General features: G+C 43.7%; 1 protein-coding gene across 2 annotated transcripts in view; it reads left to right on the top strand.

Annotated features, from left to right (window-relative positions):
- Window positions 1–1158: 1158 nt before the first annotated feature.
- SPPA (signal peptide peptidase) overlaps window positions 1159–12881 on the top strand; it is a 92843-nt gene continuing 81120 nt past the window's right edge. Inside the window, exon 1 of one of the 2 annotated variants that reach the window (XM_086494137.1) lies at window positions 1159–1366. In XM_086494137.1, the coding sequence (XP_086350263.1) occupies window positions 1325–1366 (42 nt within the window). In that variant the 5' untranslated portion in view covers window positions 1159–1324. The remainder of the gene's footprint in view (window positions 1367–12881) is intronic. The other variant, XM_086494138.1, reaches the window with a different exon arrangement.

The following is a 12881-nucleotide window of genomic DNA, read 5'->3' as shown; positions in this document are numbered from 1 at the left end:
GACGCATAAAAGCAAGATCTTGAGCACGGGATGGATGCAAGACATAAAGAAGTGGTTTGGGAGATGGGATGCATTACACTTGCTACATGATGCTTCAATTGACTCTCAAGTGAATGAAGCTTTTCTACAACGCCAATGTATTACGGCTTGGGAGAAATCCGGTGGGTCACGCATCATACATTACACCACCTATATTGCCCCCAACTACAAAACCATGTTCTTCGCTGAGAGAGGAAACCGTACTCACACTTACATGCTTGACCCTATTCCCTTGTCCGCGATACGCACTATCGTAGCAATTCGGCTTAGCTCCCATTTCCTTCGATGCGAGATAGGGCGTTGGGGCAATGGAGAAGAGTCAAATCGATTGTGCACATTATGCTCACTACAAGTTCGAGAGTCTGAGTACCACACACTACTAGAGTGCTCAGCTTTTGATCACATCCGAACTTGCTTCTCTCACATTTTCAGCCATAACTTAGACCTACACATTTTCCTCTCCCAGCCAAAGTGTGGGCTCTCCATTGCGACTCTCATCACTACAATTTTGGAGAATCGAGAGTCACTCATCAGCCATACACATACTACATCACATGTAACTTTGGTCCCATAGGTCATATTTGACCTCCGAGGACGATAATAAAATCTATCTATCTATCTCTCTCTCTCTCTCTCTCACACACACACACACACACACACACACACACTTACACTTTTGTTTGAGGAAGATGCATGAAAGAGGGATGCCAATAAATGAGTTAGATCTAGGGATTTGTCTTAATTGGATGAATACTTTTGTGAACACTAACTCTAAGAAATCAAAGCTTAACACTATGAAGTTCACTCTTTAATTTCAGAAAGTTTACAGATAAATGAGTAAAACATTGTGCATGTCATCATAAGGTAAAACCCTAACTGCATAAAGCGGCAAAGCATAGGATTCCTCACTTGCTCGCACCCCATGTGTGTGTGTGTGAGAGAGAGAGAATAGTCACATGCAAGAATTCTGTTTTATAAACAAACGAAACTCTTTATTTCATCACCTCAACAATGTTTGACTTTCCATATCCTTGAAAACCTTTTCACCTTTCATCTCTTCCACACACTTGACTCTCCTCATCCTTAAGTCCATTCATTTTCCATAGGAGATCTTATTGAGGTTTCTACCCATGGTTTTGCTCCCTCCCCCCGGGGCTCTTCTCACTCTGATCGAGACCCCCAACATATAAACAACAGCATTGTCATGTGGCACACGTAGAACCGAGCCTTTGCAGGATTATGTAGATCAAAACATCCAGACTTGCCGGAGAGAGGGTCGGCTGCGATGAACGCAAGCTTAGCTGCTCGCTCCACCTTCTCTAAGACGGTAATGCCCCTCTTTCATTCTCTTGCTCACACAAGGGGACGTGCCCTCGCACCCTCAACTTAATGGCAGCTAGTTACTTATCTCGTACACACACATTTTTGGTTGTCATGGATTGTAGCGCTGTTATGTACAGTGCATCAGACTTTTGCTTGAGGTATTGCCAAGACGCGATCTGGTCACTTTGGTTTCTTGACATGGTGCGTCGAATGGCCAGTATACAGCTCTACAGCAATGATTTTAAGTGCCTCTTGACTGACAACTACCTCTAGAGGCTAGTTCGATACATCAGATATCACATGTCTAACCTTTGAAAGAATTTGTTTTAATAGTCTTATGAAATATGTGGTCTCTCTCTCTCTCACCTCACACACACACACACACACACACACACTCTTTTCTTTTTTGCTTATGCATTGAAAATTTATGAAGTAGCCACGCTATGAGTATATATAAAGAGGTCATCAGCTCAATGTGATTACTGCACACAAGTCTATATAGAGTTTGTTTATGTCGGTGTAACTTCTTCCTGCTGTAGACAAGGAAGATTACCAGTCTATCCCATTCATCATGTTGGGTGTAATTGAAAACCCAGTATCTTTGTGGTCCTTGATGATGTAACTTTCTCCCTGAAGCGCAAAATGAAATCGCGTGTGAAGTCATTGGTGCATGTGTGTTGAGTTGGTAGCATATATTAGCTTTGCACCCATTGATGATGTTAGGGGAGATATTGTAGTATCTAGTCAATACTATCCATAAGGGACCTGATAGTTATATTGCTTGTGGCTGATTACTAGAGTATATGACTTTCCTTGGATTTATCCAGGTATATGTATGTTTCTAGACTTTTGCACCTTCTCCTAGACAAGATGGGCCTTTGTGTGGGTCAAGGGCAACCCAATACTTATGAGTGGAGTGAGTCTCCCCTGTTATCCATCTAGTGCTGTGGCTTTTACTCTAGGCCATGTGCCATTGCTCTCTCTCTCTCTCTCTCTCTCTCTCTCTCTCTCTCTCTCTCTCTCTCTCTCTCTCTCTCCTTCCTTGAATTATACACACACTGAGAGTCACCCTTTAAGAGTCTCCCAAAGCTTCTAGTGGGGGGGTGACAATCAGCTCCCGCCCCCCCCCAAACCCCCGCCCCTCGTTTACACTTGCAAAAAAAACATAAATCAATTTTCAATAGACATCCATGTAGACATGCCATTGACAATTCACACAAGGCAGTAGTACTTCCACAAAGCATGCATGAGCACAAGTCTTAATCCGCACTAGATTTTGGAGAACAAACATCAAGCACATTCACATTGTTGTCTGCACTCGACGTCATATGTATCACTGATCTGTGCTAGATCTATCTAACCATCATATCCAAGGACTCATCGATCTTTACACAGATGTCTCGATGCACTAGATTCATCACCACCACCTCACTTGTGAACATATATAAAGTGAGGTAGAATGTACCTCATGCTCAAACAAACATACAATTTAAAAGAGTAAACATCTTTGTTGCAATAGTTTATTTTATATCAAAGCTTATTGTATGTATTATATAGCAGTTAGCAGGCATAGTACTGTTAGCTTAGTACTCCCAAAAATGTCAGACATGATCGGTTGACTCTACACTCAATACGTTACAACTAGATGATGTGGGATGACCGTATGGGACTAGAGGAAGGAGAGCATCAGCTGAGCTTGGCAGAGCCGACTCAAATCAAAGTACAGGACGTAGAAAATGCGTTGGGATTTGCGGCAGGATTTGCATTGCAAATAATGGGCTGCTGTTGCGGCATTGTACGGGCAGGGTGACTTAAATCAGAACATTGGATGGAAAAAGAGCCAACCTGAATCAGAGTTCAGGACACAGAAAATGTGCCGAGATTTGCGGGAGGATTTGCACCACAAATTACGGGTTGCTGTCTTGGCACTATATGGATAGGGTGATGTGGCAAGTTTGCGGCCATGGAATTAGTTATTAAGAATATTGACCTTTTGAGATTCTGGGGCTTTCAATTTTCTGAGAGCAATTGACTTTTGTGCTTTTGAGCACATGGAAAAGGAAGAGGTCATGTGCCTATAAAAGGGAGACCTTGTGTGAGTTCCAGGCATCCAGTTGGAGCTAGACTCACGTCGCCAGTTTGATCTGTGAAGATCGATATCGAAATATTAATATACCGCGAGGGGCTACGAATGAGGGGTCAAGTGCGAAGTTCTCTTTCAGTTTGAGTGTGTGATGTGTTTGTAGATATGTTCCGGTTGTGTTAAGATCAGTTCTAGTTGTTATTTTTATGTTGGCACGAGGTTCCTCTTCCGGCCAGAGTGATATAATTGGTATCAGAGCATCAGTTGTCCTACTTGTGGTTGAAGCTATGGAGTCGGAAGAAGATACGGGGAGAGAAGGGGATAAAGAAGAAGAAGCTTTATGTCCAATCAAAGAGAGGGAAAAGCAACGAAATGAGAGATTTTTACAGAAGAATATATATCTAATATATGTATGATAGTAGAGGAAGAGAGAAGCAAGGTGGTAGTGCATTGACTACTTTTTGATAGGTTTGATTAGCGTTGACCAAGGAACATGGTTGATGTCACAAACTGATGATGTGGCATGCACGCAGCATGACCTAAGCGAGGCAAGGTTTTCAGACAGGCTGGCGGTAGAACAGCCCGTGTCTGCACCTTTACCACCCCTCCGTTCACAATGCCCATGGGCAATAACGAGTGACAGCAAAAAGCTGAGGCTCACTGATGGCTGCTGTGGACTGCACGCTTCTGCAAGTTGGCTTCACCTGTCCGTGTGGTGATTGAAGGTCTCTGCCGTGCGAAATGGTCATCGGGGGGGGGGGGGCGGGTTGTGTGTCGCCAGCGTGACGGTGGACCTGGAAAGGCTTTGTCTTTTGCACAACCAATCACAAAAGCTTACGCAGCGGAGCAGGAAAAACGCAGCAGAGCAGTTTCCTGCTGGGGCCAGTCTGAACCCACCCTGACAACCTTGCCTAGGGCCTAAATCCTAATGGAAGAAGCAAAAGAAGTTTTTACCAACCTGCAAATTTTTGCCCAGTGGCTTTAGAGGGTTGGGTTTAAAAACCTAACCCTACCAACTTATCAGAACTTGGCTGAGGGGCCCAAAACCCTTAAAATAAAGCAAGACCCACAAATTGCGAAAGGCTGATGACGTGGCAGCCTTGTACCGATTTTTGCGTTTTACCCTAAATGTTGACGTGGCAGCTATACGAGTTTTCGCGAATGCGTGTTAGCTTTTGGGTGCGAGTTTTTGGTTCAGTTGCTTTTAGAACGGATGCTTTTCATGTACTTGCTTTTGGGATAGGCCCAGGGCCTTTATAAGTGTGCCAGGGCCTCTTCTTTTGGTAGATTGGCTTGGGAGCACTCCGAGAGAGAGGACCCTCGGACATTGTACTCTTGCAAAATAATAATAAAGATATATCGGAAGGGACACCAAGCTTTGGGGCCAGTGCATCTTGGCTCGGAACTCCTCAGTGCCGTGTCGAGTCTCCTCCTCTCTCTCTCTCTCTCTCTCTCTCTCCCCCTCCCTCTTCAAGTTTATTTGGTTGTTTGCAGTTCCCTCATGTGTGTTGCAATTGATCTTTGATTTGGAGTGTCCAAGGCTATTACAATGGTATGAGAGATTAGACGAATCTTCTTTTACAAAGGATGCGATCCCTTTTCCACAACACACATTAATTCTGGCAGTGAATCTGGCATGGAGGAAACTGTTCTATTTACATGGAGGTTCTAGTAGGAGCGATCTCTTTCCGAGGAATCGGGAGCAGAGGATGGCCCTCTTCTGCTAGTTGACCTCGATAGGATGAAGTTTCAGCATCAATTGTTGGTTGACACTGTTGCTAATCAGATGCTCAAGTACTCCAAGGATCCACAATATGCAAAGTTTCTAAAGAATCACCCACTTGACAAGATTCATTCGCGATGGCAGGTTGCCATTCACTCACCTCTCAAGTTGGCCATGAAGTAGAAAGCAAAGCTGAGTGTAGACAGCAAAAGCTATACTCGCAAGATGAATTCGAGCAACAAGTCAATAAAGTAATGAAGACTACAAACAACTCTCGAAAGAAGAGTTGCTCAGCTGATTATCTTGGCTATATTGGTCGGGAATCTACTTTCGAGGCAGCTAGCAAATCCAAGAAGCGTGTGCGCTTTGCAAAATACCCTAGTTCATCTTCACCTTCTGATAGCTCGAAGAACTCTTCCTTCGACTCCGGTGAGGAGGATGGAAAGCGCTTGAAGCGGAGAAAGAATCAAAAGAGCAAGAAGAGCAAGAAGAACGAGCGAGCCAAGAAGAGGGGATCCCATAAGAATTATCAGAAGCATCGAAAACACTCTGACAGTTTTGATGAGGACGCCTCGTCCTTTGACAATTCTGATTCAGATGAGTCAATGTTTGGAGAGTAGCGAGGACATTGGTACTGTTAACTAGTATGACCATCTCGAGAAGAAAGGCGGGAAGACCAAGGATTTTAAAGGGGGTGGGGAAGCACTTAAATTTGACACGTCTTCAGGCTATAAGAACACCCATAGAGCTCTTGTATTCATACAACAGTTGGACATTGTCTTTTTGGGAGGACGTTTTCCCAAACATTCCAAAGTGCGAAGAACGTCGTCTTATTTGAAAAGGAATGCCCAGACATGGTGGTCGACCCTACTATTGCGCAAGGAAGCCCCTACAAAGTGGTTAAAATTCAAGCGTGCCTTCACTTCCACCTAGCTTACAAAAGAATACTAAGAGGATGTTATCATAGCCTAGAATCATGTGAGGATGACCAAAGAAGATACCTTGGACGACTATTGCCAGAGAATTGGGATACTTTTTTACTAGCCTCTTCTTTTAAGAAAATTACCTCCAAGCAACAAGTTGAGTGGTTGTGCTACGGTTTACCCAAAGAGATACAATGATATTGGCTACAAAAGAAGTATAACTCTATACAAAAACTTATAGGTCTTGCCAAGCAGGGATTTGGTATGCATGTCTGTACACTAACATACTCTTCGAACAAGCCAATGCCCGTTCAAGGGGCAAACTTTGTTCAACGGTAACAAGAAGGGTAAACAACAGAAGAAGAAACCAACAGCCCAAATTTGTTAGTCGAACAACGTACGAAGTGTAGGGTTAAAGGCCTAAATAACCCCTTTTTGTACATTTTTATACTTTGTCCAGGTTCATATTGAACCTCGACACATTTTTTAAAGGTCACTTATAATAAAAGTGGGTAAACCCAAAACTCACTTATTGAGTTTTCCCAAAAAATGTGAGTCCTCTATCTCTCCCTCATCGTTCTGCTAGGGCTTCCTCTCCTGCTGGCTTTCGCCACCCCTTTCTGCACACACTGCACTTCCTCGTGTGCTCTTTCACTTGCACACACCACTGCGCCACTCTAACAATTGGTATTAGAGCCAGATTAGGGTTTCAGAAGCTTTGCGCAGGTGGCTGGACAACAGGCGAAAGGCTTCTCTCGCGTCAAATTTCCGCTTTCATCGCGAAGCCCCTTGCTTCCGGTGTCACCTAGGGTGATTAGGGTTTCCAAAACAGCATACAACAGGCTGAAATTAGGTCAAAACAGGTAAAAACCAAAAAATTACAGGTCAAAACAGCAAAACGCAGGTGTTCTAAATCGATTCCCGTGAATGCCCCTTGCTTTTCCCACTCAAAACAGGTCCATTTGATGCAAATTGATGCGCCAAAACAGTAAATTTGCAGAAAATTCAGAATTGGACTGTTTTTATGTACACAAATTGAGGTTTATGTACGCCTTTTGTGGGTTTATGCAAGTACGCATTGGGGATACTTGTTAATTGTTGAAATTTTCAGCACATTGTATGCAACGTGCGGTACATTGTGATCACTGAAAATTTTCAGATTTTGTGTAGACACTTTCTGCTGCATTTTTATCCGTGCAAATGGCCTCTACTTCCTCGTCGTCTGATGCCAAGAGCTTGATGGAAATCAAGCGATTTGACGGTACAGGTTTCGACCTATGGCAGGACAGGATGCAGGGGATTTTGTTCCTCAAGGATTGTGAGGATGTCCTTTTGGCTGTAAAGCCTGAGGATATGCCGGATGAGGATTGGGCTAAGCTCAACAAGAGGGCAAAGGCCTATATCAAAATGGCTGTGACCGATGACATTCTGGTGGACATAAAGGGCTTGGACAGTGCACATGCAATTTGGCATAAGTTGAAGGCCACTTATGAGAATGCCACCCCTGTGAATCAGGTGCATTTGATGCGCAAATTGGTGAACATGATACTTGACGAAGCCAAGTCGGCTTCTGAGCACTTAAGTGCTTTCACCAATGCTATGAGTCAGCTACAGGATACTGGGCTTCAACCTTTTGATAACAAGTTGAAAGCCATATTTTTGTTGATGACTTTGCCAGACTCTTGGGAAACGCTTGTGGTTTCTTTGAGTAATAGCACCAACCTCACATATGATGGAGTGCGAGGCTCCATCTTAAATGAGGAAATTAGATGCAAGTCTAGTGGTGGGGAAGGTGGCAGTTCTGCTTACAATGCGAGAGGCAGAAGTCAAAAGCAAAATACAGGTACCAAGACTCAAAACAGGAGCAAAAGCAAGTCTAGGGATAAGGATGTGACTTGTTACCAGTGTGGCAGAAAAGGCCATAAGAAGCCAGATTGCAGGTATTTCAAGAAAGAGCAGGAAAGAAAGAAGGAATCACAGGAGAAGAAGAAGACAGAGGATAAGAAAGGGGAAAAATCAGCAGGTACCTCCTCCAAGGATTCGGAGACTGTCAATGTATCCTTTAGTGTGGTTATCACAGAGTTATCCGACAGTGAGGAGATCTTGGTTGCAGCTTCATGCCATTTTGTTGTAGCAAATGAAGAAGACATGCTTATCTCACGTAGAGATGTCATTGATGCATTGCTAAGTGCAAATGATTGCCTTACACAGTCTTGGATAGTAGACTCGGGTGCCTCATTTCATGTGACTCCATCTGTGGAGTGTTTTGCTTCTTATCATGCAGGCAAGTATGGCAAGGTTTACCTTGGGGATAACCATGCTTGTGACATTGAAGGAATCGGCACTGTGCGCTTGGCATTAAACAATGGCCAAGAGTTTATGCTTAAAGATGTAAGGTATGTACCAGGCATCAAGAAGAGTCTATTGTCTGTTGGCGAGATGGATGCACAGGGTTATACAACCATTTTTGCTGGGGGTACATGGAAGTTGCTTAAGGGATCAATGCTCATTGTCAAGGGATGCAAGAGTGGTACATTGTACTATTTACATGGCAAAGCTTTGCCTGGCAAGTTTCTTGCAGTGGCCGAAGTTGCTTCTCATTTGGAGTTGTGGCACAAAAGACTTGGCCATATGAGCCAGAAGGGACTTGATGTGCTCTCCTCTTTGAAGAGGGTTGATGTAAAGAGCACCAAGTTAGATTTTTGTAATGACTGTTTGTATGGTAAACAAAAGAAGTCTTCTTATTATTCTGGTGTCTCGCGCAAAGCTAATGCTCTTGATTTAATTCACTCCAAACAATGCCTGTTAAGTCTTTTGGTGGTGCATCATACTTTGTTACATTCATTGATGATTGCACTAGGAAAGGCATATTTGTTAAAGAATAAGAGTGAGACATTTAATGCATTTAAGAGGTTTCATGCTTTTGTGACCACGCAAAAGGGTAGTAAGCTTAAATGTCTGAGATCTGACAATGGGGGGGAGTACACGTCTGTTGAATTTCAGCGTTATTGCGAAGAATATGGGATTAAAAGGGAGTTGACAGCCCCTTATAATCCATCTTCTAATGGTGTGGCTGAGAGGTATAACCGTACTTTATGTGTGAGAGTGCTTTACATGTTGTCCACGACTAATCTCCCTCATGGGTTTTGGGGAGAGGCTTTGAAAACTGCAGTTCATGTATGCAAGCGCTCTCCTAACAGTACGTTGAAAAATGACATTCCAGAGGAGGTTTGGTCTGGCAAACCTGCCTCTTATGATCATTTGAGAGTGTTTGGCTGCGAGGCTTTTGTCCATGTTCGTAATGACTTGAGGACAAAGCTAGATGCAAAGTCCATCCAAGGACTCTTCCTAGGTTATGGGGAAGAGGGTGAAATGGGCTACAGGATATGGTTGCCTCAGTTTAAGAGGGTAGTACGCAGCCGAGATGTAGTGTTCAATGAGGCTAAATTGCTGAAAAATGCTATATCTTCTGAAATTGACAAGAAATCGGTCAAATTTCAGCCTCTCTTGCCACCTATTGATGTTGAAAAAGAGCCTCAGGATGCATTACCGCAAGCTGAAATTGATAATCAGCCGGTTAACCTTGAGCCAGAAGAGGTAGGACATGATTTAGATGCTCCAAATGAGGATGGACAGCCACCTGTCATGGCTGAAAATGATTTTCAGCAGCATGAGCATGCTGAAAATGAGTTGCCTCCTAAGATAGAACCTGTGCCTGAGAATGTAGATCATTGGGTACACAGGTCTACTCGTGTCAGAAGGTTGATACAACGCTTTGACCCCTCTTTGCATCATGTTATGTTGACAGATGAGGGAGAGCCTCTTACATATAAAGAGGCAAAATCATGTGAGTTAAGCAGTAAGTGGGAGCTTGCGATGCAAGAGGAAATCAAATCTTTGCATGCAAACAATACTTGGGATCTTGTGCCATTGCCTAAAGGAAGAAAGGCTCTTCCTAACAAATGGATTTACAAGGTCAAATGTGTTGATGGAAAGCCCAAGTATAAAGCAAGGTTAGTTGCCAAAGGGTATGCACAAAAAGAGGGGATTGACTTTCAAGAGATCTTTTCTCTTGTTGTAAAGCTTACGACATTGCGTGTCCTTTTTGCTCTCGCTGCAGTGCTTGACTTAGAATTGAATCAAATGGATGTAAAAACAACTTTTCTTCATGGTGACATTGATGAAGATATCCACATGAAGCAACCTGAGGGTTTTGGAGTTCCTGATAGAAAGGAACTTGTATGCAAACTAAGAAGGGCACTGTATGGTTTGAGGCAGTCATCACGTCAGTGGTACAAAAAGTTTGATACTTTTATGCTGTCTCAAGGCTTTAAAGGCAGCCATTCAGACCATTGTTTGTATACAAAGAAGGATAATGATGGAAGTCCTATAATCCTTGTGCTATATGTAGATGATATGTTGATTGCTGGGAAGCATAAGTCTACCATTGATGCTCTTAAACGTCAGTTGAATTCAGCTTTTGCAATGAAGGATTTAGGTGATGCTGAGCACATCTTGGGCATGAGAATCAAGAGAGATAGAAAGCTGAAATTGCTCTTCTTATCTCAAGAAAAGTACATTGTTAAAGTACTTGACAGGTTTAACATGGCTGAAGCTAAGTCACTTGGAGTACCTTTACCTCCACACACAAAACTTAGCAAAGCCGATTGCCCAAAGGATGACGTGGCAATGAATGCTATGAAGGGAATCCCTTACGCATCAGCTTGTGGTTCTCTTATGTATGCTATGGTTGCCACTCGTCCTGACATTGCCCATGCGGTGGAAGTTGTTAGTAGATACATGTCCAATCCCGGCAAAGCACATTGGGAAGCTGTGAAATGCATTCTGAGATACTTGTCAGGTACACAATCTAGGTGTATATGCTATGGCAAAAGTGACCTGAAGTTGCAGGGCTATTGTGATGCAGATATGGCAGGTGACTTGGATACCAGGAAGTCCACTAGTGGCTATGTGTTTGCTATTGCTGGTGGTGCTGTCTCTTGGTGTTCACGACTGCAGAAAATTGTGGCATTGAGTACTACTGAGGCTGAATATATTTCAGCCACAGAGGCTTCTAAAGAGGCCATATGGTTGGGCAGACTTGTCAAAGAGCTTGGTATGCCTGCTAGTACTCCTGTCTTGGGATGTGATAGCCAAAGTGCTGTCTATTTGGCCAAGAGTGCCATGTTTCATGCACGGACAAAGCACATTGATGTGCGATACCACTTCATACGACAGGTATTGGAGGATGGTCTAGTCACCTTGACTAAGATTCACACATAGGATAACCCTGTAGATGTTCTCACCAAGAGTCTTGCTAAGGCTCAACATGAGCATTGCATACAGTTGGTGGGAGCTGGTTAACTTAAAGGCGTCATTTATGCCTTTAAGTGGGAGGTTGTTGGGTTAAAGGCCTAAATAACCCCTTTTTGTACATTTTTATACTTTGAACGTGGACACATTTTTTAAAGGTCACTTATAATAAAAGTGGGAAAACCCAAAACTCACTTATTGAGTTTTCCCCAAAAACGTGAGCCCTCTCTCTCTCCCTCATCGTTCTGCTAGCACTTCCTCTCCTGCTGGCTTTCGCCACCCCTCTCTGCACACACATTGCACTTCCTCGCGTGCTCTTTCACTTGCACACACCGCTGCGCCACTCTAACACGAAGTACTACAAAGAGAGCAAGTGTTACGATTGTGGAGAGCAGGGGCACATTCTCGTGAAGTGTCCAAGCAGAGGACAAACTAGAGAGTTCCATGTCGGTACACTAACATACCATTCGAACAAGCCAATGCCCGTTCAAGGGGGCAGGGTAAACAATAGCAAAAGAAACCAACAGTCCAAATTTGTTAGTCGAACAATGTACGAAGTACTACAAAGAGAGCAAGTGTTACTATTGTGGAGAGCAGGGGCACATTCTCGTGAAGTGTCCAAGCAGAGGACAAACTAGAGAGTTCCAAAGTGGTAGAGGAGCGTGCAAAGAAAGGGAAGACAAAGGCAGGACTAGTTCCGCATTTTGTGGGGACAAACCTAGAGCAGACAGGAGAGCACGAAGATTTGCAGAGCGTGGGGCAAAGTACGTGATCAGGATGTTCTGATCTTAGTCAATGGAGGAGCCACAATCAACTTCATTTCAATTGAATTGGCGGCTCGACTTGGAATCACACCAGAAGAAATGTGACCACAGATGGAGGCAATTCTTGTAGCACCAGGGCGAGATGTGGCCATTTCACTTATCATAGGTGAACTTCGATTGCATTGCCAGGGGTATTTAGGACACCAGGACTTTCACATCATGCCTCTGGAGTGGTGTGACGTCGTTTTGGGGATCCCTTGGCACATAAGAACGGCGTCGTGGTCGATTATCAGGCAAGAATGGCCACTTTGAAGAATGAGAAGGGCAAGGAATTTATTCTTATGTAAAGTTGAAGGGCGAGTCTATCCTACTTGTAGTGGCTTTGGCCGTTTCAAAATTGATGAAATCCAATATCTTTGTTTACTCGATATACTTAAAATGAACTCAATGAAATTAAGAATTCAAACATGTCAGACTTACAGAAAGAACCGCAAGAATTCTTGCAAGCTCAAGCTCAAGCTCACGGTTTCTTGGAGGGTTTTCCTGGGGAGCTACCTCCTAAGTGACCTGAGGATTCCGGCAGCACGCCACTGAACCGGCCACCGTGCAGAGTAAGCAGAGCCCAACGTGAGTAAATTATGAACCAAGTGAGAGAACTTCTTGAAAAGGCTCTAATCCAGCCGAGTACCTCACCTTATTGTTCACTAGTGCTT

This window comes from Adiantum capillus-veneris, chromosome 21 (genome assembly GCF_014529385.1).
Source record: "Adiantum capillus-veneris isolate H3 chromosome 21, ASM1452938v2, whole genome shotgun sequence".
NCBI lineage: Eukaryota > Viridiplantae > Streptophyta > Polypodiopsida > Polypodiales > Pteridaceae > Adiantum > Adiantum capillus-veneris.
Note: the sequence above shows the minus strand (reverse complement) of the source record. Positions and strands in the feature narration are given on the sequence as shown.